The sequence below is a fragment of the Emys orbicularis genome, chromosome 3 (assembly GCF_028017835.1).
Source record: "Emys orbicularis isolate rEmyOrb1 chromosome 3, rEmyOrb1.hap1, whole genome shotgun sequence".
Taxonomy (NCBI): domain Eukaryota; kingdom Metazoa; phylum Chordata; order Testudines; family Emydidae; genus Emys; species Emys orbicularis.
The window spans coordinates 21015304-21039628 of NC_088685.1; the positions used below are offsets into that span (position 1 = coordinate 21015304).

At 42.6% G+C, this 24325-nt stretch overlaps 1 protein-coding gene across 1 annotated transcript in view; it reads right to left on the minus strand.

Annotated features, from left to right (window-relative positions):
• The window catches only part of KLHL29 (kelch like family member 29), a 469081-nt gene that overhangs the window by 319897 nt on the left and 124859 nt on the right, over positions 1-24325 (minus strand). Inside the window, exon 2 of the mRNA XM_065401983.1 lies at positions 20254-20559. Within this exon, the coding sequence (XP_065258055.1) occupies positions 20254-20514 (261 nt within the window). The 5' untranslated portion in view covers positions 20515-20559. The remainder of the gene's footprint in view (positions 1-20253; positions 20560-24325) is intronic.

Here is a 24325-nt window from a genome sequence, read left to right on the forward strand (position 1 = left end):
CCTTTAACTACAAGCTGAATTAAATTAAAGGGACTAAGACGGGGTGGGGCTCCAAGTCTGCCAAATGGAAAAAAGAAAAAATGACAGACAGAAGAGGGTGTAGAGGTTCTAGGCACTTTCAAAATGTCAGAAAGGGCATGGGCACGGCCCTGAAGAGCTTGCAAACTAAAAGACAAGAAGACAATGAGCAGAGGAAAATGGTACGAACAAGTAAAATGGTAAAAGATAATTGGCTATGTTAGGTAACAGTATTTTAATACTGTGCTATTTGGGATTTTATACATACATACACAGTGGATATTGGACAATACTGGGTATGTGCATATATATTACATGGCACATACACACATACTATCACCAAGTACCCACAGCCTAGCCATAATCAGCAGGTTAGTTCTTGCAGGTGTCATGGTAGAAGGGGGCCTTTAGCAAGAATCTGTATGCAAAGTGGATAGGGGTCTTGCAGATGAGCTCAGGAAGGGCATTCTATGTTTTAGGGAGGCATGGATATGCCTGTCAAAAAAGCAGACAACAGGTTATCAAGGCTGCTATAATTGGAAGAGTGGAGGGTATGCACAGGCAGAGGAAATGTGAAAAGAAAAAAGGACGGATAAGCAGGGACAGAACTGTGTCCTTCCAACATTTTCTTAAATGTCAGCTTTTAACTATGACACCACCAACCAGGGGTGCTGGAACAATTTTCATAATGAGTGTTCTGAACCATTGAACCAAACTGTAAACGCTGTCTATGATGGAAACCACTTCAAGCCCAGGGGTGCAGGAGCACCCCTAGTTCCAGCACCTATGCCACCAACATTTTGTATGCACATAACAACTTATCAGATGACCCAAGGCACAGAGTGCTCTGCTCTTTAACATCTGGCATTATCTAACATGTTTCCCCTTCTTACTCTGGCAAAAATGAAGTCAAACACTGAACTATCAATGCACACCTTCAACTTTACTTTTAACATTTTAATTTCATTTTGATTTCAATAACAATGAGTAGTCCGGTGGTACCTTAAAGACTAACAGATTTATTTGGCATAAGCTTTCGTGGGTAAAAATCCAATAAATCTGTTAGTCTTTAAGGTGCCACCAGACCCCTGGTTGTTTTTGTGGATACAGACTAACACGGCTACCCCTCTTATACTTTAATTTCAAGATTTTCCTGCAGCTTAATTAACTGTTCAGGTGCATTATACAGATTTATATGGAGTGCTGCACATTGAGAAGTACAGTGTGATAAGTGGGAGAAAGAGCAATATTTAAAGAAGTTCAGAGAACTCTGCTTACACAATGTACTCTATAAACCCTTTACTAGAGAAGGAAAAGAATTTTATAATCTTTGGCATAGGTTTACATGTGTAAAACCTATATTAATAAAATCAGTCCTTGTTCATTATTTGAACACAAATCCCATTAATAATTCCATTAAGCTACCTCTTCAGTTCATTATTTTACCCATTCCCTCTTCACTATATTCACTGTCAACATCTGCTGCTGTTCTTGAGAAAGAGGGTGAGCAGGGCATGCAATTGCATTTGCACTCAACACTGTACCCTTGGCTGGCTGGAAACCAGTGATGATATAAAGGGCATTTCATTCGCTCTTACACAGAGACAGAAAGCGTTGCCTTACAGCATAAACAGCTTCCATCTTAACAGTGAAGATTCATCCCTGAATTCAAATTACCTCATTATCAGAGCTACTCTGCATGCTTGTTCAATACTTACAAGCAGAAACTTTAAGGGGGGAAAAAGGGAAAGAGAAACATAGCAATATAAGTTTATACTTTGAAAGTAAAAACTTGCAACAGAAAAAAAAAATCACTTTTACCATGTTAGGCATTCAGGAAGGCAACAGATAACACAATCCCAATGCACAGCAGTGTCTGTGATGATGAATGAAGAACGGGCACAGGACTCTTAAAAAGGTTATTACAGCAAATTTAAGCAAACCAATTGTGCAGAGAGTCTTGTGAGAGAGCTCAGACGGTCGCTTAACAGAGAAGGTTTTCAGAACTTCTATTCTAATCACCCAGTCTCAGCGCAACTAGCTCAATTTGATTTAACAATCTAAAAGGCTGAAAGATATGGGGAAAAAACGAGATACTTCCCTCAATAAATTGAAAAAGGCGGTGTGCAAGCCTATTTAGATCCACTTCTCATAAATGGCCTTTTTTTTTTTGTTTAAACATAGTTAGTGTTGGCTTAGTGAAAGATTTCAGCCTTGAAGACCAATGTCCTTGGTATAGCGATACATACAGAGAAGATGGGCTGTAGCAATGCAAGCCTTTTCACACTGCCCCATCAATGTGCCTTAACTTTGTCCAGGAAAGGCCAGTTCCAAAATAAAAGACTACAAACAAGGATGATGTACATACGTGGAGGTGAAATGGACTGAGATCAACAGCTCATTTTACACAGCTGACTGAATAACCACTTTATAGTAATGGTTTCACATTGGTAATAGTGACTGAATCTGACTTGCACAATACCCAGTATTAACCCTGAGCCACTCATCAAATGGACTTGATTAAACTGTACTTCAAGAGATCTGTAGAAGTTTGGCAGCCTGTTAAGGCTGGTATGGAGAGGAAGGTGAGCCACTGGGCCCATACACATAGCAGCACAAGCGAGGAAGACCAAAGTGTTGTTTGTATGTCTTCTTTTGATAAAAAGTCTACCAAACATAACATAGACTCATGGAATTCAGTCCAGGCTCTGTCACGTGGAAGCAAACTACTCATTGCACACACGTTTTGATAAATCCACAAAACGCAATATCTGCCACAGGACAGCCTCCCCATCATGAAACCATCTATCAACTATGACTGAAAACCAAGGCCCAAACCATCACATCCTGAGATACACACATGCAGGAGGACCACTTGAATTTTGCTTGCAGCGTCATCTCCACATGTGGAATGATACGTAGGTGTTTAGCAGCAGCTATTTGTTGGGGCTGAAAACTGCACTTGGTTCATTAGATAAACTAAAATGCTGAAGGACAATCAGAATCTGGAGCAGTTTTCTTGCAACCCTACATGAGGGTATCACCGAGGCAGTTTGAAACTCTCTATTCATGAAATGACAGTAATCAGGCGACTTCTGTTAATAAAAGGGATTTGTGATCCATTTCCAGAGAACAAAATGTACAGAAAATTGTATCTCAGGTGGATGGAAATGGAAGAGGGGAGGCGAAAATTGGGCTTAACAAAAAGATATAACCATAGCCTTGGAATTTTCTCAGTCCTGGCAACTAGCACAGGTTTATGGGACCATGGCTGGCAGAAAGAACTATTATTTACTATTCAATGTTGCAGTGAAAGAGTGAATAGACAATCTTGTAAGTGAAAAATCAATTGTGCAGGTAGTGAGAGATGTTTCTACTTCAGCACTTAATTGATAACATGCTCTTTCATACTAGATATATGTCAGCATTCATCCGATAACTAACATGGTCTCTCATTTCCAGACCCCAAAAATTCATTTTCTGGCACCAGAAATGTGTAAGACCACATTCTTCACTCTGGCACGGGAACTGAAGGCATTAGCTATTTGAGGTTCTCTGCAAATCAGTGCCACAAAGACTTCTACTAAACAACAGGAATAGGCTCTTTCTGTGGCTTCTACTGTGTTCCCTAGAACATCAGCTTCTATTTAAAAAGGAAGAATGAGAATCATGAGCTCTTCTGATTGCAATGACTCTAATCACAATGCAAAACTGATGAACCACTGTCCTATTGAGTCTGCAAGCAGGTTAAAAGAATAGCACAAACAGAGGTGAGAATGTCCCCCACCATGCCCAGATTCATCTCAGAAGGCTGTGAAATTGTGAATCCCAATTACAACCCATTTAACTCATGCCAACATTAAGGCATTTCCATTATGAGCAGAGCTAACCGGAAAACTGTCAAAAACAAATGAAATTTTGTGAAAATATTCATGCTCCTCCTACCCATTTATTTTATTTTCTACCCATTTTACTTCTCAGGGATATTCTCTACTGAGGGATTTATTGCAGCAGCGGGCTGATTTGGATAGTCTATATAGAAATATTGCTGAAATGCAAGGAAAGGTTTACACAGGTGCTGGGAATGCTGGTTCTGTTTTGGTTTTCTCTAGGATGTTCCGTAAAACAACATTTTTCAGTTACAAATAGGAAGTGCTGCCTCCAGTAAAGCCAATTAAGACACTGGGAAATGTCAGGGGAATCTGAGTTAACTGGCCTAGAATAGGAAAATTGGGGGGAAAATGGCGAGAATAAGGACGTCTCTCCCTCCAATCTGCTGGTTCCCACTGAACAGCTTTGAAAGGAGCCTTGTCCAGTCTTTCTCCAAGGGTAGAATGGTGGCTGCCATGCTGAGCCTGATAACTGGGAGCTGAAAATGTGGGAGGGAAAAGTAGTCAGGGGATCCTGAGGAGTTTGACCGTTCTCGTCTCTTAGACAATACATCTACGAAGCCCCTCCCTTGCCAACTCAGCCTCGTGAGACGATCACAGTAAGGAGGCAGACTACAGAAAGACTGAGTCCAGCAATGCTCAGTGTAACTGCTTCATGCCATTGCTACAGAGCCAAGCCCTAACTGAAAGCCTCTGGCAGGACCAATCACAAGCTTCTAGAAATTAAATTAAGCAGGAAATACAGAAGGGGGCTATCCTTTATACTATATATCCCAATGTTACCTTTCTATCTCTTTGAATCTTTCCTTCACAGAGTCCTTTCTACAGCAGTCTATAGTGCTTCCACCACATATTACATAGGGCTGCTACTCAATGTAACATGTAACATGATAGGCAATGCATCTCACAAAGTCTAGAGGGGAAACCACATATAAGAGGGCAAGGCAAATGGGTAATAGTGAGGGCCTGTCACTGGTTCTCCTTCCCTGAACACAGAACAGAGATCTCCACTCCACTCAGGGCAGTACTTCAGTGACTCTGTACGGATATACTTTGTAAAATGCTTTGGAATCCTTTGGGATGAAAGTTACTTTATATGTATATACTAGTATCGTATAAACAGCATATGTTCTAGAATGTTGCAGTTACCAAGCCAAAAAAGCCTCCATTTCTTAACATATTTGTGCAACAACTTAAGAATAATAAATATTATTCATGTTCTTCTCCGTGTTTTGTTTTAGGATTATTATGAATGATCCAGGATCGCAGAATGTAAAAGTAGCCTTGTGACATGGGAAATTTATTATTTATTATTTATACAGTGGGTGCACTGGACTTTAGAGACAAATGCTGCTTTACAGACAGCACATATTTCTTAATAGAACTTCCCTGTTTTGTTTTCAAAAGTGCATCAGTTTGGAGATACTACATCGCAGTGGGTAACAGGCACATATATTTCAGCCTGACAGCAGCAGAACACAGTTAAAAAAGAAGAGGCAAATAGACTTGTGGGAGAATTTTGAATAGTGAATTCCTCCAACACACCAATTAAAACACATGCCTTTTATTTTTAGGAAAGTGTGTCTCTTCCAAGAACAAAATGTTATAGAAGCTAACAAAAAAGACCCAGGCTTTTATGACTTGGTAAGTGTTAACCTCCAAGCCAAGAGGAAAACCAACCCTGTAACTGGAAAAACTTACAAGTGAAGCCAAAGGAAACACGGTAAGTGAACCCCCTCAGAAATAACATGCAGAGAGGTGCACAGGTCTCTGAGCTAACTGGTCAGGCTTAGTTCACTTTTCTGGTTTGCAAGCAATTTCTAAGTTGAAGAAGGCAAATGAAATGGTAGTATCAACAAAACAATCCTCCCAACAAAAATAAAACAAAGAAGATTTTTTTGCCTGATATAGATTAGGCTTCAAAAAGAGCTACTAATTTTTGCCCATCATAAACTGCAAACACAAATGACAGAATGTAGACATTCAACCATCCAACCACAGCTGCAAAACTGCAGACTCAAAATCAGAGTCTGCATGGAGACCCCATAGAAAATTGGTGCCCTCTCCAACCCCTCTAAAATGTTTCCTAATTTTGTTCTGCCAATGCATGATTGCAGTCAACATTTTATTGAATGAAAAAAAAATAGTTCTCTTTAAAGAAATTTCTGTAGACCACCTGGCAAAATTAAGCATTTGCAATGATAAACAAACAAACAAACATGAAGCTAAACCTTATATACAAGTGCAAAGGTTTTTTGTTTTGTTTTTTAAAAAAGGAAGATTTTGAAACTGGGGGAATTCTGATGATGACAACAATGACTTGTATTAAGATTTCTTGTGTCAATTGTATCGACTGTTAATATTAAGCAATATTAAAACAAAATTTGAAAAGAAAGGTAGGAATTGGAAATGAAAAGGACTTCAAAGACTCAAGCACTCACCTCTTGGCCAGCACATATTTTGATTACTGGATATTACTGATATTTATCATTTTCAGAAGTCAAGATACTTTTGGATCCAAACGTCAAGGACTGGAAACACCCCCTCCCCCTTTACCCAAAATTGCCATGTTTGTGATTTTGTAATTACTTTGCTACCTCAATTAGTGTTGCAAACACACTGCCTTTCATCTTCAAATGGAGCTGGGACTAGAATCTGGCCTGACCTCTTAGGTCTTTCAACAGATGATAAACACATTGCAAGTCAAAAACGAGCATGGTTATTTACTAACTATATGGATTAATTAGGGCATCGGTGCTTACCAAATTTAAATTGTCTCAAGCCAGTAAAATATCCCTGAGCTGTAAGGAGAGATTTATAAATTAAAAACACTTAAAAGTTTTGTAGGTTTCCACACTGTTGAGACAATTTACCAAGCAGGAAGTATTAATGCAAGTAATAGCTGTGCAGTATATTGGGCATGCAAAAGAAATGGGTCTGAACTGCAGAGTTCAGATCAAGAGTCAATCCAAAATTCCCCAAAGCTTGGGTGTGTTGAGATTTTGTCTTTTGGTTCTGTCCAATCTCCAGTAAGCAGGAGACTCCTCAATCCTCCTCTGAGTTTCAGTCAAATTGGAAAATACGAGGTCAAATGATTCCCCTTTGGAGATGGAAGTGGGGTCAACCCCTTTAGCCTGTGGATCTTAGCTATCCTATCCCTATGGGAACACAGCTCCTCCTTGCTGCCATGGCAGTTGCGTAGCAGCTGGACACGTTTGCTGCAGCCATGTAGAAAACGTCACTGTTTGGGTTCAACCAGCAGCAGGTTTTAGGCAATTTCTAATCAGAAACCTGCCATGAGCCAACGAGCATGCTGTGTAACGCAGCTGCTCCCCAGCTCCTCCCCTTACCTCCGCCAGGTCCATGTCCCACTCACCCCTACAAAAGCCCTTACCAGGAGCATCTGGGAGTCAGCAGGAGGTTGCAGTGGAGCTATGCTCTGCTCCTTTGATGGTTTGGTTCCCAGCATGCACTGGGCCGGTGCAAGGATGTTTCGAGCCCTAGGCGAAACTTCCACCTTGCGCCTCCCCCCGCAGCTAACCTCGCCCCCCCGCAGCAGCTAACCCACCCCCCGACCCGGGGAGCCTGCCACCCCGCCCGCCTGGGGAGCCCCTCCCCCACAGCAGCTACCCCCCCCCCTCCGTGGCAGCTAACCCCATCCGGGGAGACCCCCCCCCCTCCGCGGAAGCTAACCCCGCCCGGGGAGCCCCCTCCCCTGCAACAGCTAACCCCGCCTGGGGAGACTCCCCCCCGCGGCAGCTAACCCCACCTGGGGAGCCCGCCCCAGCTCACCTCCACTCCACCTCCTCGCCTGAGCGGGCTTTTAGGCGCCCCCAACCACTAGGCGCCCTAGGCAGCCACCTAGTTTGCCTAAATGGTTGCACCGGCCCTGAGCATGCATCGTGCAGTTGAAGGCAGCATGCAGCTACTAGCCTATAGCCAGTATTACATATTTATGTGCAGTGATTCTAGATTGAGTTCTAAATTGAGAGGCAAAAAGGAGTAATAGAAGGGATTAAAGGGATTGATAGTAAATGTTCAGAGGCTGAATGCTAGCCACAGAGGTGACCTTACAACCTTCTATAAGTCAATCAGCTAACAGGAAACTTTAGCCGTACTGGAAGTACACTATGAAAGATGCAAATGAAAAGACTCTTAATACAGAGGAAGAACAAAGGAAAAGACGAACAGAACATTTTCAGGCTGTTTTAAATAGAACAAGCCCAAATGAACCACTAGAAATATGTGATGAAGACCTACCACCAGAGCTTGATATTGATTTTGAACATGTCACAATGAAAGAAGTTAGAAAACCAGAAGAAAACTCAAAGATGGGAATACACCTAGAGACAATAATATTACTGGAGAAATGCTTAAAATGAGTGACCAAAAAAAAAAAAAATAATCCCTCCATACTTCCCTTGTGTTTTCAGATAGACTATGGAATGAAGAAAAGAACCAAACCCAGTGGAAGAGATTCCACTTAGAGTCAAACTGCCGAAGAAGGGTGACCTTACCAACTGCAATAACTAGAGAGAAATCACATTACTCTCTATTCTTAGGAAAATCATGCTCAACATTATCTTGGAATGTATCAAGAAACAAACAGGTCTCCAGCATAGAGAGGAACAAGCAGGTTTTACACCACAGAAATCATGTGCAGACCATATTGTTTTATAGATTTTCAGGAGGTTTTTGATATCTTATATAGAAATAGTCTTTGGGAAATTATGGCATATGATGGAATACCAGCAAAAAATAATTAGAATGATCAAAAACCTATATAAGGCCAAATGTTCAGTTTGAGATGGTGACATCATCAGCCAATGGTTTGCACTGACCACTGGAGTAAGGTAAGGGTGTATGTATTATGTCCCCACTACTGGTTGCACTGGTCAATGACTATTGTCATGAGGAAAGTAACTGTAGAAGGCAACCAAGATAGTTAAGGACAAATGATAAAGCACAACTGGATGACCTTGCTTTTCCTGACATTGTCCGTTTAGTTCAACACACAACTTAATGGAAGAAAAGACCCTGGTTTTGGCAGACACAGCAAAACAAACTGGTTTGTTTATCAAGAAGGACAAGACAAAATATGTGACTATCAGTGTCCCAAAAGCAAGCATCAGAGTAGATGGAGAAACGCTAGAAGTAAGTCTTTTTACTTATTTAGAGAGTGAGATGTGCAATGATGGTGACACCATGCTAGATGTCAAGTGACAAATTCCAAAATCAGCAAACAACTTCCATAAACTTGAAAAAAAACTGGAAAAGTAGCATGATTGGCACAGATGCAAAATATTAATTTTTGATACCAGCATCATATCTGTCCTCCTTTATGGAGCAGAATCATGGAAATCCACAGCCAAAATTGATAAGATCAACTCAAAGGAAATGCCTGTGGAAGATATTCAGAGTCCACTGGACAGACTTTCTTACAACAACATGAGAAAATGCAAGTAGAGCAACCAACTTACAGCATCAAACATGGTAAGTAGACTACAATGAAACTATTTAGGGCATGCTTTAAGGATGCCACCGTCATGATTTCCACAAAAAGTGATAATATGGACATCACCTGGGAAGAGAAAAAGTGGGCGACCTGGAGAAACATTATGCAGAACAAGAGAGAAAGAAGCCAGATCCACCATCATGACACTCAGACGCCTGAACAGACCAGCACAAGACCAACATACATTTCAGAAAATAGCATATGCCCTGTGCCCCTGAAGGTGCGGAAGATTAAAGAAAGAAGAAGTGCACTGATTACATTGGGAAATTCCTAAAGAAGGGGAAGCCACACAGAAGTCTGGAAGCTGTGGACCACATTAAATAACACATCACATCATAAGGTATTTACCAAATCATGCAAAGCTACTGAACTTTCAGACCCAGTGAACTACAAGGAGGGTAGGGAAAAATGCCCCTGTCTACCCTTACAAATATATCGGTGCTAATGCACCTGGGAACATTGCTCTGATCTTTTGATGTTTCTTGAGACGGCAGATTTAAAAAACGTATAGTGATCCAATTAGACCTGTATGTACAACACTATCCTTCGCCTAACAGAGGAAAGGCTTGCACCTGGAAAACCACAAAGCACAGACAGTGCTACGTTTTAAACTTTTTTCCCCCCTGCAAGTCCTTGGAAGGGTAACCCATTTCCCTAGAACAAACAGTTGTACTTTTTGACACACACAGTCTGAAATCTGACTTGGAATCATAGTAATTTGCCACAGGGAAAAAAAATGGAAGGCTCTGAAGTGTGACTTTTTTCACCTCTGCACTTGGTCTGTGCTGTTCCACTGTGTCCAGATCAAAAGAATTGACGGACTACCCAAGGAGAACAGTGTTCCATCAGAAATTTTGACAAAAAAGTGCCAGCTGTCAATACCAGACCCCATGAGACCCTACAGTAGCCCAGTGCACAGAAGCTGCACTGGTAGTCACGTATATTTTATCATGGCATATTTACTGTTTTCTAGCAAGCACATATTCCAATATTTATAATCTCTCTTTATGCAAGCCGCTTATGTTTTATAATAGTAAGAGTACATACATTTTAGTGACTGTGTAGAGCAACAAATTGTTGCATGTAATTAGTCATGTACAACATAAGGCACAACTTGAAAAACAATTCATGTTTACTTTTCCTCTGCTTAATCGATATTTTAAATATTTACAGAAGCCAAACACCAGCTTAGGCAGTTATCATCTCAGAACTGAAAGGACAAGATCCTACAATACTAAATACAGCGATGTATATCTGAATACCTGAGTGTCTGTCTGCTATGACCATTTGTTTGGCCAGTGTTTGACTCAGGGGACGGCAAACTTTGGCCCGCAGGCCAGATCTGGCCAGTCAGGGCTTTCAACCTGGCTCCCGGAAGCAGCTGGCACCATGTCCCTATGGTTCCTGGAGGAGAGGGGGACAGAGGGTTCCGTGCGCTGCTCTCGCCTGCAGGCACCGCCCCCCGCAGCTCCCATTGGCTGGGAACGGGAAACCGTGGCCAATGGGAGCTTCGGCGGTGGTACCCGCAGGCAACGGAAGTGCACGGCGCAGCCGCCTCCCTCCCTCCCACCCCACCCCCAAGAGCCACTGCCGGACATGCTGGCCACTTCTGGGAGCAGCATGAGGCCAGGGCAGGCAGGGAGCCTGCCTTAGCCTCACTGCGCATTGCTGCCACCCCTGGAGCCACTCGAGGTAAGCGGTGCTGGGCCGGAGCCCACACCTGAACCCCTCCCGCACCCCAACCCCTTGCCCTGAGCCCCTTCCTGCACACCATACCCCCCTCCCATACCTCCTCCCGCACCTCAAACCCCTGCCTCAGCCCTACATTCATGGCCCTGCATACAATTTCCCTACCCTCGGGCCAAAAAGTTTGCCCACCCCTGGCTTGACTGAAGCTAGTTTGACTGTGTGTATGTCTGTTTGAAAAGTGTGAGTGGGAATGCTTTGTTCCAGGTGGGCCTTGAGTGGTTGACTGGAGTGTGAAACTGCTTCCAGTGCCTACTTATCCACATGGGCACCAACGGTACTGCCAAGAATGACCTTGAATGAATCACTGCAGACTACATGGCTCTGGGAAGAAGGATAAAAGAGTTTTAGGCACAAGTGGTGTTCTTGTCCATCCTCCCTGTTGAAGGAAAAGGCCCAGGCAAGGACCGTCAAACTGTGGTAGTGCTTTGGCTTCTTTGACAACGAGCTGATGTTCTAGGAAACTAGGCCATATGGTGGGCAGAGGGCAGTGAAAAAAATCCGGCCAATGCGCATCTAGGCTCAAGTAACGAAGACAAGGGAAAGGGGCTAATTTCTAGAAATTACAACTGCATTAAAAGGCAAAAAGAAAAGCAACAGGGTAGTCTGCAAAATATCTTCAATGCCTGTATACAAATGCAAGGAGTATGTGGAACACATAGGATGAACTGGAAGTCATGGTAAATGAAGAAAATTATGACTTAATTGGCAACACAAAGACTTGGTGGGACAGACAACTCCCATGATTGGAATACCAGCATTGAGGGATATAGCTTGTTCCAAAAGGATAGGTATGGGGAAAAAGGAGGAGGTGTTGCACTGTATGTCAAGAATGTATAAACTTGCTCCAAGGTCCAAGGGGAAGTGAGCAACAGACCTGAGAATCTCTGGTAAGGATAAGAAGGGAAAAGAACAGTAGTGACATTATGGTGGGGGTCTACTATAGCTCACCAAATCAGGAAAAGGAAGTGGATAAGTCATTCTGCAAGCTGATAACAAGATTAGCTAACACACATGAGCATTTATTAATGGGGGATTTTAAATTCCCTGATATCTGTTGGAAGACTATTGCAGCAAAACATAATACATCCTGCAAATTCTTAGCAACTAGGGGGCTGTCCATTTTGGAACCACTTTTGACCGACAGGGATGAATTAGTTGTGAATGTGATAGTCGACGGGAGAGCGATCGGTAGTCGATTTAGCAGGTCTTCACTAGAAAGGAAGGCCAAGGCAAAGAATGAGTTACAGATAGCAAGAAATGTTAGAGACAACAAGAAGGGGTTCTTCAAATATGTCAGTTAAAAAAGAAAGATCAGGGATGGTGTTGGTCTGCTGATCAATGGAGAAGGTGAGCTGGTAATGGAAGATGATAGGAAGGCAGAGCTGCTGAATGCCTAATTTGCTTCAGTCTTCTCACAAAAAATAACATATGACCGAACGACCAGCAAAGTTACCACAGACAATAAAGAGGAAGGGATGCAGATAGGGATGAGTAAAGAACATGTCAGAGATCATCTGACCAACTTGAATGAAATCAAGGGGGAGAGGGATAGCTCAGTGGTTTAAGCATTGGCCTGCTAAACCCAGGGTTATGAGTTCAATACTTGAGGGGGCCACTTAGGGATCTGGAGCAAAAATCCATACTTGGTCCTGCTAGTGAAGGCAGGGGGCTGGACTCAATGACTTTTCAGGGTCCCTTCCAGCTCTATGAGATAGGTATATCTCCATATATATATTTTTATTTTAGATCAGCGGGACCGGATGCTATTCACCTGAGGGTACTGAAGTAATTAGCTGAAGAAATCTCAGAGCAACTGGCAACAATATTTACAAACTCATGGATGACAGGAGAGGTCATGGAAGAATGGAGAAGGGCTAATATAGTGCCCATATTTTAAAAGGGGGGATCCGGTCCATCTAACATTTCTGTCCGGCCCGCCAGGCTCTTTGGTTGCCCCCTCGCAATCTCCGGGCCGCTAAAAGTCCCGCAGCGCAGTGGGCGCTCAGGCAGGCTCCCTGCCTGCTGTGGCCCCACATCACTCCCAGAAGTGGCCGGCTGCTGCTGGCATGTCTCTTCGCGCCCCCGGTGGCAGGGAAGACCTCCATACGCTCCCACAACCCCAGCACCGTCCTCACGGCTCCCATTGGTCAGAAACCGGCCAATGGGAGCTGCAGGGGCGGTGCTTGCAGGTACAGGCAGCGCACTGAGACCCGCTGCCCTCCTCCCCTCAAGGGGCGCACAGAGATGTGCCAGCAGCAACCAGCCGCCGCCACTTCTGGGAGCGGCGTGGGGCCACGATATGCAGGTATCATGAGTCCAGCTGCGTTGCCGGCCAGGAGGCGCCTGTGGTAAGCGCCACCTGGCCAGAGCCTGCATCTCTCACCCCCTCCTATACCCCAATCCCCTGCCCTAGCCTGGAGCCCCTGCCTGCATCAAACTCCCTCCCAGAGCCCACACTCCTCACCTTCTCCTGCACCCCAACACTCTGCACCAGCCCGGAGGTCTCTCCTGCACCCAAACTCCCTCTCATTCCCCGCACCACCTCCATTAATATAGTAGAAATGTGCAGCCCAAAATTCATGGAGTGGCCCCCCCTGCAAAAATTATTGCCCACCACTGTATTAATGGAATGATGTCAGATTGGAGGGAGGTCTCAAGTGGGGTTCCACAGGGATCTGTTCTGAGTCTGGTGTTGTTTAACATCTTTATTAATGACTTGGATGGAGGTATAGAGAGCATATTGATCAAGTTTGCAAATGACACAAAGCTAAGGATGGTTGCCAATACTTTGGAGGATAGACCTAAGATTCAGAGGGATCTTGATACATTGGAGAAATGGGCTATAGATAACAAAATGAAATCCAATAAAGACAAATGTAAGGTGCTACATTTAGGGAAGAAAACCCAATGCACAAATACAGATTGGGGGGAAATTGGCTTGGCAGCAGCACTGCTGAGAAGGACCTGGGAGTTGTAGTGAATCACAACCTCAACATGAGTCAGCAATGCGATGCACATGAAGCAAATGCAATGTTAGGTTGCATTAACAGAGGCATAACATACAAATTACGGGAGGTAATAGTACTGCTCTACTCAGCACTGGTTAGGCCTCAGATGGAGTAATGTGTCTAATGTTGGTAACCAATGTATAGAAAAGATACAGAAAAAATGGAAAGGATCCAGAGGCGAGCGACAAAGATGATCAAAGGGATGGAATGCAAACCATATGAGCAAAGGCTGAAGGAACTGGATATGTTTCGTTTGGAAAAGAGGCAATTAAGGGGGGAGGGATAGCTCAGTGGTTTGAGCATTGGCCTGCTAAACCCAGGGGTGTGAGTTTAATCCTTGAGGGGGCCATTTAGGGATCTGGGGCAAAAATCTGTCTGGGGATTGGTCCTGCTTTGAGCAGGGGGTTGGACTACATGACCTCCTGAGGTCCCTTCCAACCCTGATATTCTATGATAGCAGTCTTCAGATACTTGAAAGGCTGCCATAAAGAAGATGGAGAAAAATTGTTCTCTCTTGCCACCAAGGGCAGGACAGGAGGAAATGGGTTCAAACTACAGCACAGCAGATTTAGATTAAATCTCAGGAAAAACTTCCTTACTGTAAGAACAGCAGGACAATGGAACAGACTGCCTTGGGAAGCTGTGGCAGCTTCTTCACTAGAGGTTTTCAAAAGGAGGCTGGATAGCCATCTGTCTTGGATGGTTTAGACACAACAAATCCTGCATCTTGGCAGAGGGTTATGTGAGATCAGTGGTTCTCAACCAGGGGTACACATACGTTTTCCAGGGGGTACATCAACTCATCTAGATATTTGCCTAGTTTTAAATCAGGCTACATAAAAAGCACTAGCAAAGTGAGTACAAACTAAAATTTCATACAGTGAGTTGTTTATACTGCTCTATGTACTATACACTGAAATTCAGTAAGTCTGCTGAAACATTTTTGTATTATTGTGTCTGATTTTGTAAGCAAGTAGGTTTTAAGTGCAGTGAAACTTGGGTTATGCAAGACAAATTAGACTCCTGAAAGGGGCACAGTAGTCTGGAAAGGCTGAGAGCCACTGGACTAGATAACCCTTGGGGTCCCTTCTAATCATATGATTCTATGTACAGTAAACAGTTGGCAGGTAACAGACTGAAGAGTGAGAATCTTTTACCAGTTGAGGTAGGGGAACTAAATTATTTTGGATCTCAAAGGAAATAAATGTGTTAACATTTTACCTCTACAGTATTTTATCTTACTTCCTTTTACAATGCATTCTCCAGCCATACAGATTTGTTTCTCCTTTAAAACAAGAATTTCCCCCACTTTCCTGCTCATTTGTTTTATCTGACTTGGTTAAGCCAGAGCATGGTGAGACAGAGGGTGATTTCTCCCCCTCTGCATTCCCTGTGCTGCTTTCCAGAGAGGTTAACAAACGTTTTACACTCTCCTTCTCCCCTCCCACATTTCCTTTGAGCCGAACCACCCTAGGATCAAAACTCTGCTAGCAACAACACACAACCCTCAAATTATATGGGAGCACTGTAAACATAGAAGGCCAGGCTCTGATTTCAGTTATTCCCCGGTAAGCCCAGAGTAACTACATTACAGACAGTTACCCTCGGTTATGCTGGAGAAAATCCTATCAGAATTTGAGACTGGATTTTTTATACCCATTGTCATAGGTTTAACCTTGAAATTAACAAATCATTAAGCATGTGGGGGCTTAGGAATCAATTCATTTTCCAGGCAAAGGGTTTTTTAAATTAATGCCGAACAAAAAATAATCAGACAGTGCCTGACACCGTACAGATCCTGTTGACGTATCAATCTTTTCAGGCATTTAAAAATAATATCCAGATGATAAAAGTAAATGTTCTATAACCAAAAAATCTCTTGGTAATAAAATTTCAAATTACAGCCCATGACAACACTTCTAAATTGTAGCTGTGATGCAGAAGCTTTGATGGAGAAAATTGTACAAGTAACACAGAAAGTAATTTGGAAAAGCAACAGAGAATAGAGGTGCTGCTAATATGAACAGATAACATGGTTGGAATATTGTGTGGCGCCCTTAATCGGATTCTAGAGTGTTTCATTGCCAATATCTTAAATAATGCTGCAGTTTTATGGGGATTTCCTTGATAGTTTCTACTAGCAAATAAACCCCTGGGAGAAAAAACTAAGCCAAATAATCATACGCGATGGGAATAAGAGTGTGTCAAAATGAAGCTGCACATTGCCCTTTAGTGCTATGAGTCACCCGCTTTCTCCTGCCAAACACTTCAGCAATTAAAGGACGCCAAATGCAGAAAGTACTCCACAGCTGGGGATTTTGGCCCTAGGATTCAGAATGAGCCATCCCCAGGTGGGAGCTCTGTGGCCCAGTGGCTTGCACACAGGACTAAGAGTCAGGAGCCCCAACTTGACAAAAAGGTGAGAATACTTGCTCAGTGACCTTGAGCAAAATCTCAATTTCTCTGTGTCTCAGTTTCTCTATTGTTATATAGGGATTATAATATTAACATACCTTAGAGGGGCATTAAGGCTTAAACAGTGTTTGAAAAGTGTTTTCAGAGCCTCAGATGAAAAGGGTGACAGTAGCCTAAAGTCCTTTTTTATTTTTTTGTTCAGTAAAAATGAAAAAAAAAATTACCACATTTTTCTTTTAAATAACCCAGGCCAAACACGCAATTTTTCAAGACAATAAGAGACAGGTACGTGTGATTTGTGGAAAGGAATTTCACTTCCAGTTAGCAAGTTATTGGTATGTCTGGCGAGTAATATTTAAACACTGAAGATTTGCATCATATCTTTAGTAATATAGTCTGTCCACACACATATCAATGTTTTGTCTGTGATGTGAAGCACAAGTACTTTTGGGGCCACCTTCTAGGAACACAGGAGTTGCCATAATGAATCAGACCTGTCTAATCCAGTATTTGGTCTCCACCAATGGCCAACACCAGATGCTTCAGAAGAAGGTGCAAGGAACCTCACAGTAGGCAGATGTGGGATGACCTGCATTCCATGAAGGTTTCACCTCATCCCTAATAGTTAGAAATTGGCTTAAACCCCAAAACAAAGTTTTATATCCCTTCCAGTACTCTTTTTGTTACCATTAGTTATTATAGTTCTGGATATTCTTGTTATAATCTTGTCTGCTCAGACTAGATATTCTAAAGGCCCTTCTGGACTTAACATCTATGGATCTTTGAACTCTGGGACTCAATGACATCATGTCACAATGAGTTCCACAGTCTAATGACATGTTATGTGAAAATATATTTCCTTTTATCCATTCTGAATTTTTCACCTAGGGTTTCAATTAATAAAGAATAAAAGGATGGAAATATACACCGCTACCTCGATATAACGCCACCCAATATAACAAATTCGGATATAATGCGGTAAAACAGCGCTCCGGGGGGGGGGGGGGGGCTGTGCACTCCGGTGGATCAAAGCAAGTTCAATATAACGCGGTTTCACCTATAACGCCGTAAGATTTTTTGGCTCCCGAGGACAGCGTTATATCGAGGTAGAGGTGTAATTAGTAGTGGTCAACAAGATTTTATGTACAATAAGTCTTGCCAAACAAACCTGATATAATTCTCTGATGAGATCAAAAGTAACTGCGTAGATGTAATATACTTAGACTTCTGTAGGGCAGTTAAAAAATACCAATATACACTATCAATAAAGCACATGTTAATTGGATTAAGGCTGACAGATCTCAAAGAGTAGTTGTCAATGGAGAATCATCATTGAATGGAGGTGTTTCCAGTGGGGTTCTGAAGAGATCAGTACTAGGCCTGAAGCTACTCAACATTTTCATCAATGGTCTGACCATAAATATAAAATCACCATTGAAAGCTGAAGCCAGATAAATTCAAAGTAGAATTAGACAGACATTTTTAATAGGGAGGGTCACTAACACTGGAACAAGGTAGGAAGAGAGCTACCAGATTCTCCATCTCTGGATGTCTTCAAATCAAGACTGGATGCCCTTCTGGAAGATATGCTTTAGCCAAACACAAGTTATTGGGCTCAATATTGGGCTAAGAACTTGGTATATATCTGTTTTTAAAATAGACCAAGCAACTGTACATTCTTCTGGTTTGTGGTTTTCCATTTACATGGATTTAAATTTTTATGGTTAACCATTAGCTGGATAGTCAACGGTTGGAGGCAAACTCATCGGTTTGGGATACTACTAATCATCTGAGCTGAACCTCAAGTGTAAATCTGCAGTATGCGAGACAGAGAGCACACTTTTTCATTTACAAAACTCTCTCATGTAGTTTGTCGGAAGTTTCCTAGGCAACATCCCCTTACATCAACTATTCAGATTCCTCACCCACTTCTGTTTCCAAAGTTTTTCCCCCCTCAATCCATGTGGTTTTAGTTGTCAGACTTGCTCAGGTAATCCTCAGCAACAGAGGAGAGAGTGGGGACACTGGGACTTTTTATACATGAATTTGATGGGAGACCACACAGGCGATTAGCAGCTTTCCTGGTAAAGATCATCCTATATCACCTACATACCGTCTGTTTTCTTCCCATTGATCTAGTGGTGTCAGAACCATTCTTACTAGTAAAACTCATCTAAGAAATTGCCTAATAAGATAATTTAGAAAATGCTTCACATTTAACATATGATCACAAAACACTTAAAATGCTGATCTTTCCCTCCCTCCCCCAAGAAGCAAACACTTTAGTATCATAGCTCAGCCTCAATGGGCTGTTAAACATCTGCAGCAAAGGCTGATCAACCCCAGCCAGCAGCTGGACTTTTAGCAGTACAGAGGTCATGATAAATGAAACCACTGTGCTGGCTTCAAAACTTGCTTTATAATCTTCTCCAGACAAAGCGTGACCAAAATGCATCTATTGTGGAGGACATCTGGGGAAATCCCATATTCATTTTCATTGGGAACTTACTGCCTGTTGTCAAATAAAAATAAATGAAAAACACTATGGACCATTTTAAAAAACATTCACACTGTAAACTTTGGCCCACTGTTTCCTTCTGCAGCATTGACCTTGTTTTTCTACTGTGTGAAAAAAATCAATATGGTATGGTATTGCAGTAAAATTTCAGCTTGTTCTTGGCTTACTTTAAATAACTTCATTGTCTTCTTTTCCCCTGTCTGCGTCTGTTGTATTTGGCACTTGCATTTATTAACATGAAACCAAGTTGAAAGAAAAATTTAAATATCATAAAAAGAAAAGCAGCAGGGCATCTGGCTCGCTTGGCTAAAGCCACGGATACCTTTACAATTTGCTAGGGTTTTCCACCACGCTCCACCCCCCACCCCACCCCCAACTTCAGCTTCCCTAGTCAATTTTGTATGCAGGAAGGCAACAAACAACTTTTCACCGATATAAAATTTTTTGCTTTGTAGACTTAAGAGGAGCTACAAGTTAAAAGAAAGCCAAAAAACACTACTAGTCAGTAGAATAAAATCAATAAAAAACCACTAGTGATTTTATTTCTTTGCTCTTTAACATTTTCTTCCTTCTTAAACTGTATTTATGTATAAACCAGACAGCCTTGTCTCAACTGTGGGTTCCCACTATTCCTATTATGATGTTACAGATGGCAATGTGGAAGGGCACTCTGGACGACTTATAGGAAAGGGCCAAGCAACAAAAACAAAAAACCCCTATGCACTTTGCTCAGTTTCTGCTCTTTGTGACATAAAAGTAGATCCACGTAGGAAAACTGTGGCTCCATTTGGAACACTCCTCGGGTAATTAGACAAACAAAGTGGATCATTCCCAACAACAAAACTGAGAACTAAGTGCTTCAGAAAAATTAATAAAAGCATGAAACTGATTCTGTGATATAGGGAACTGATTGCTCTCTCTGTTCAGTGATGGAACGAAGTGGGAGATCCGCCAGCCCATGAAGGTCATCTTACTATACAAACAGCACACATAATGACCAACAGAAGGAAAAAGGCAAACGGCCATTGGACTTCTTATTCCCATGGCACATCATAAACAAGGGGCTTCTGAAGGGGACAAGTGTTGCCCCATCTGTAGTTTCCTCTAACTCATCATTACTGAAAACAAGTAAATTCTTACTTTGGTAGTTGAACCTGCGGATGAGTTGGCCACAAGGCTCGTTATCACGTCGCTGTTCACTGTGGTGCAAGCAGCCGTGGCTGGAGTAGGTAGTCGAGAGGGAACAATTGGCAAAGGCAACAGCCCAGGTCTGTTGTTGCAGTTGCTGCTCGCTGTACTGTTACAGTTACTGCTGTTCACATGATTCCCATTGGAGCTCCATTCTCGGCGATCCCACCCAGTGCGATAATCTCTTTCAAATCGGCTGTGGTGCCGTGACATCTCGGTCGAGTATGGCTTCTTCTCAAAGGGAACTCGAGAGCTCGCCTGAAATGTTAAAAGCAAAGTGGTGTTATAAAGTAAGCCCAAAGCAAAACTCCTACTCAATCATTTGGGCCAGTCCCTCCAGTCGCCACCATGCCTATTTCGCAGTACAGGTGAAAATGTGCCAATCAAACATCAGGAGAGGGGATTATGTTTGTAGCAATCTTAATTAAAAATCGAAATGAGAGGGTTAGGATACTGACTGAGCATGTGGTGGAGAGAATAGTCACTCATTTTCCAGGGAATTCCACACGCCCAAACTTTCTAGCAGGATCTCAAGAGACAATACACAAAGAATGAAACACCAAGTTAGAACCAATTCATCATCCAACCTCTCTGACAGCTTCCTAAAGATGTCCTTTTGAAAATTAAACCTTTCATGGATCTTGCACCAAAGAAATGTCCACCCCACCAATCCCAATGAGGGGAAGATGAAAAGAAAGCCTTTATATTTGTCATTGCTCCTGCCGCTCATTTATTTCAACACATACAGATTCATAGATCCATTCATAGAGTTCATTAAGTCTGGAAATGACCATTAGATTGTCCAGTCTGACTTCCTGTATATCATAGCCCATTAAATTTCACCCAATTACCCGTTCTTGAGCCCAGTAACTTGTGTTTGACAAAAACAGAGCTTCCAGAAAGGCATCCAGACTTGACTGAATGACATCCAGATGGAGAATCCACCATCTTCCTTGGTGGTTTGTTCCAATGGTTAATCATCCTCATGGTAGAAATTTGAGCCTTATTTCCAATTTGAGTTTGTCTAGCTACAGCTTCCAGCCATTGGTTCTTTTTACAGTAGAACCTCAGAGTTACGAACACCAGCATTACAAACTGACTGCAGGGCCGGATTTCTAATTAGTCACAGGAGGCATGTGCCTAGGGGCACCAGCATTCTAGGGGCACCTTACCTCTCTAAACTGGGTGCAACACAAAGGTCAGCTGTAGGCGGGGGGCACTTAAGATGCTGTGCCTAGGTGTGCGGAAGGTGTCAATCTGGCCCTGACTGACTGGTCAACCACACACCGCATTTGGAACTGGAAGTATGCAATCAGGCAGCATAGACCAAAAAAAATAATTAAATAGAGTACAGTACAGTACTGTGTTAAAATGTAACCTACTAAAATAATAAAAAGAAAGTTTACAAAAAAGATTTGACAAGGTAAGGAAACTGTTTCTGTGCTTGTTTCATTTAAATTAAGATGATTAAAAGAAGCATTTTTCTTCTGCATAGTAAAATTTCAAAGCTGTATTAAGTCAATGTTCAGTTGTAAACTTTTGAAAGATCAACCATAACGTTTTGTTTGGTGTTACAAAAATTTCACAATTACAAAGAACCTCCATTCCCGAAGTGTTCGTAACCTCTGAGGTTCTATTTCATATTTCTCTCTGCTAGATTAAAGAGCCCTTTAGTACCCACTATTTTCTCCTCGTGAAGATACTTATATACTGTAATCAAGTCACCTTTCAATCTTTTTTTTGATAAATTAAACAGATTAAGCTCTTTAAGTCTCTTACTTTAAGGTTCTCCAGGTCTTGAATAATTTTTGTGGCTCTTTTCTTCAGGCTCTCCAATTTTTTAACATCTTTTTAAAAATCTGAACACCAGAACTGAACGTAGTATTACAGTATCAGTCACACCAAATCCGTGTAGTGAGATATAATCACCTCCTTAGTCCTACTCACTACTACTTTTCTTATAAAGCCAAAGGTCGCATGAGTCCTTTTTTGCCAGAGCATTGCATTGGAAGCTCACAGTGAATTGTCTGTCCTCTCTGACCTCCCACAAGGCTCCTTTTCAGTCCCTGTTTTCCAGGATACAGTCCCCATTTTGTAGGTGTGGCCTGCATTCCTTTTTTCTAGATGTATAACTTTGCATTTAGCTGTATAATCTTTGAATGGACCCAGTTTACCAAGAAATCCAGATCACTCCATACGACTATCCTGTCCTTATCATCATTTACTACTCTGTCAATCTTTGTGTCATCTGCAAATTATACCAGCAGTGGGCAAGTCATCTCAGCACAGAACAGGGAAGCAGAAACTCCTGAGTTCTAATCCCAGCTCTGACAATTTCACACTACATTGTGTGATGGGGTGTACCAAGCCTGCACTGGCCTAGCAAGGGTTGGCCACGCACTTTGGGCCCACGAGGCAATGCTCCCATGCACTTGCTTGGCATGCTCTGGTTGGAAGCAGTATATAAAACGAGGCGGCTTAGCTCAGTCTGGGCTGACTGAGGAGGAGAGTGGATACACGCTGCAGACTCCTGCCAGGGAGCCGCTAGAGTGCCAGCCTGCGGAGGCTGAAGGCGCTGAATCCATGGTGGGACCCCAGGCAACTGCGGAGGATGAGGGATATGGCAGGCCGCTATCCCAGAGGGGGATCCAGAAGCAAGGGTAGGAAGTTTGTTGAGAGGGGAACCTGAACCTGAAGCCAGGACTGCTGGTTCCATAGGGCCTGGGGTTGGGACCCAGTGGAGTAGGATGGGCCCAGATCCCTCTACCCATTTCCACACCTATCACTAGGCCCCGCTGCCCAGAGGACTAAGGCAGCTACATAGACTCCAGCCACTAGGCCTCGCTGCCCTGAGGCCAAAGGCAACTTCATGGATTTTGGCCAGGAGGCCTCGCAGCCTTGAGAGCAAGGGCAGCTTCATGGACTCTGGCCACTAGGCCTCACTGCTCTGAGAGCAAGGGTAGCTCTGTAGACTCTGGTCATTACGCCTCACTGCCCTGAGGATAAGGACAACCCCCTGATCTCCAACCGCTAGGCCTCTCTACCTTGACCACAAGGAGCTACATTCATAAAAAGGGGGTGTTCTCCCTCCTTTTTCTCCCCCGGTGGCCTGAAATCCCGCTACACATGGCCTCGAGCAAGTCACTTAACCCTCTCTGATTAAAATGGGAACATCCTCCAAGTGACACTGTGACATTTGTACAGCATTAGGAAGTGAAGAATATTATATATAAATGCTAAATACAGTTTCTCGCATTAATAAATCATTACAGCAACTCAACTATTTTACTTGCATCACACAATCCAATTTATTATGAGATCAGTGAAACTCATTTTGTATTTAAGAATGCATAAAACAAAAATGGACAAGAAAAATATCCCAGCTTATGATAGCTGAAGAGATATTACTTCTTGTTATTTTTCTGCTGGATAAGGTCAGCATTGCACTATGTGTGGTTTTACTTATGTTATCATCATGAACAACCACAGAATGGGCAGAATTTCTGAGCACCGACACAAGCTGTCCTGCGGCTCCTATTAGCTTGTCCACCACAAATGTCTTCATGCTGTTGAGTGAGACTACTTTATCTTAAGTGTAAGGTGGAAAAAAACGTATCTAGAAAGTTCAAACCTAAGCCACTAATAGACTGTCCTCAAGAGATATAATTCAGACATACTGTAAGACAGTAGCAAGTGAACAACTTTAGTAATAACACAACTGGTAATACAACAGAATGGCAAGTAAAGCTGGCGTATTAGAGACGAACGTGGCCCATCAGAGATATACCATTTACGCTTAAAGAATGTTCTCCAATTGTACTAGCGGGGATTTATATCACATTCCTTATAACAAAAGATTGGGACTACTTCTCAAGAACATAAACAAGACAAATTCTGCCAAAAACTGCATCTACAGAGGTTTGTCCTTCTACTCTATGACTAGTAAAATGGTGTGTAGAGGCCCACATATCAGCTTTGGTAATTGTTGTTTAGGAACCTTTTGCACCTCTTCATCCAAGAGGTG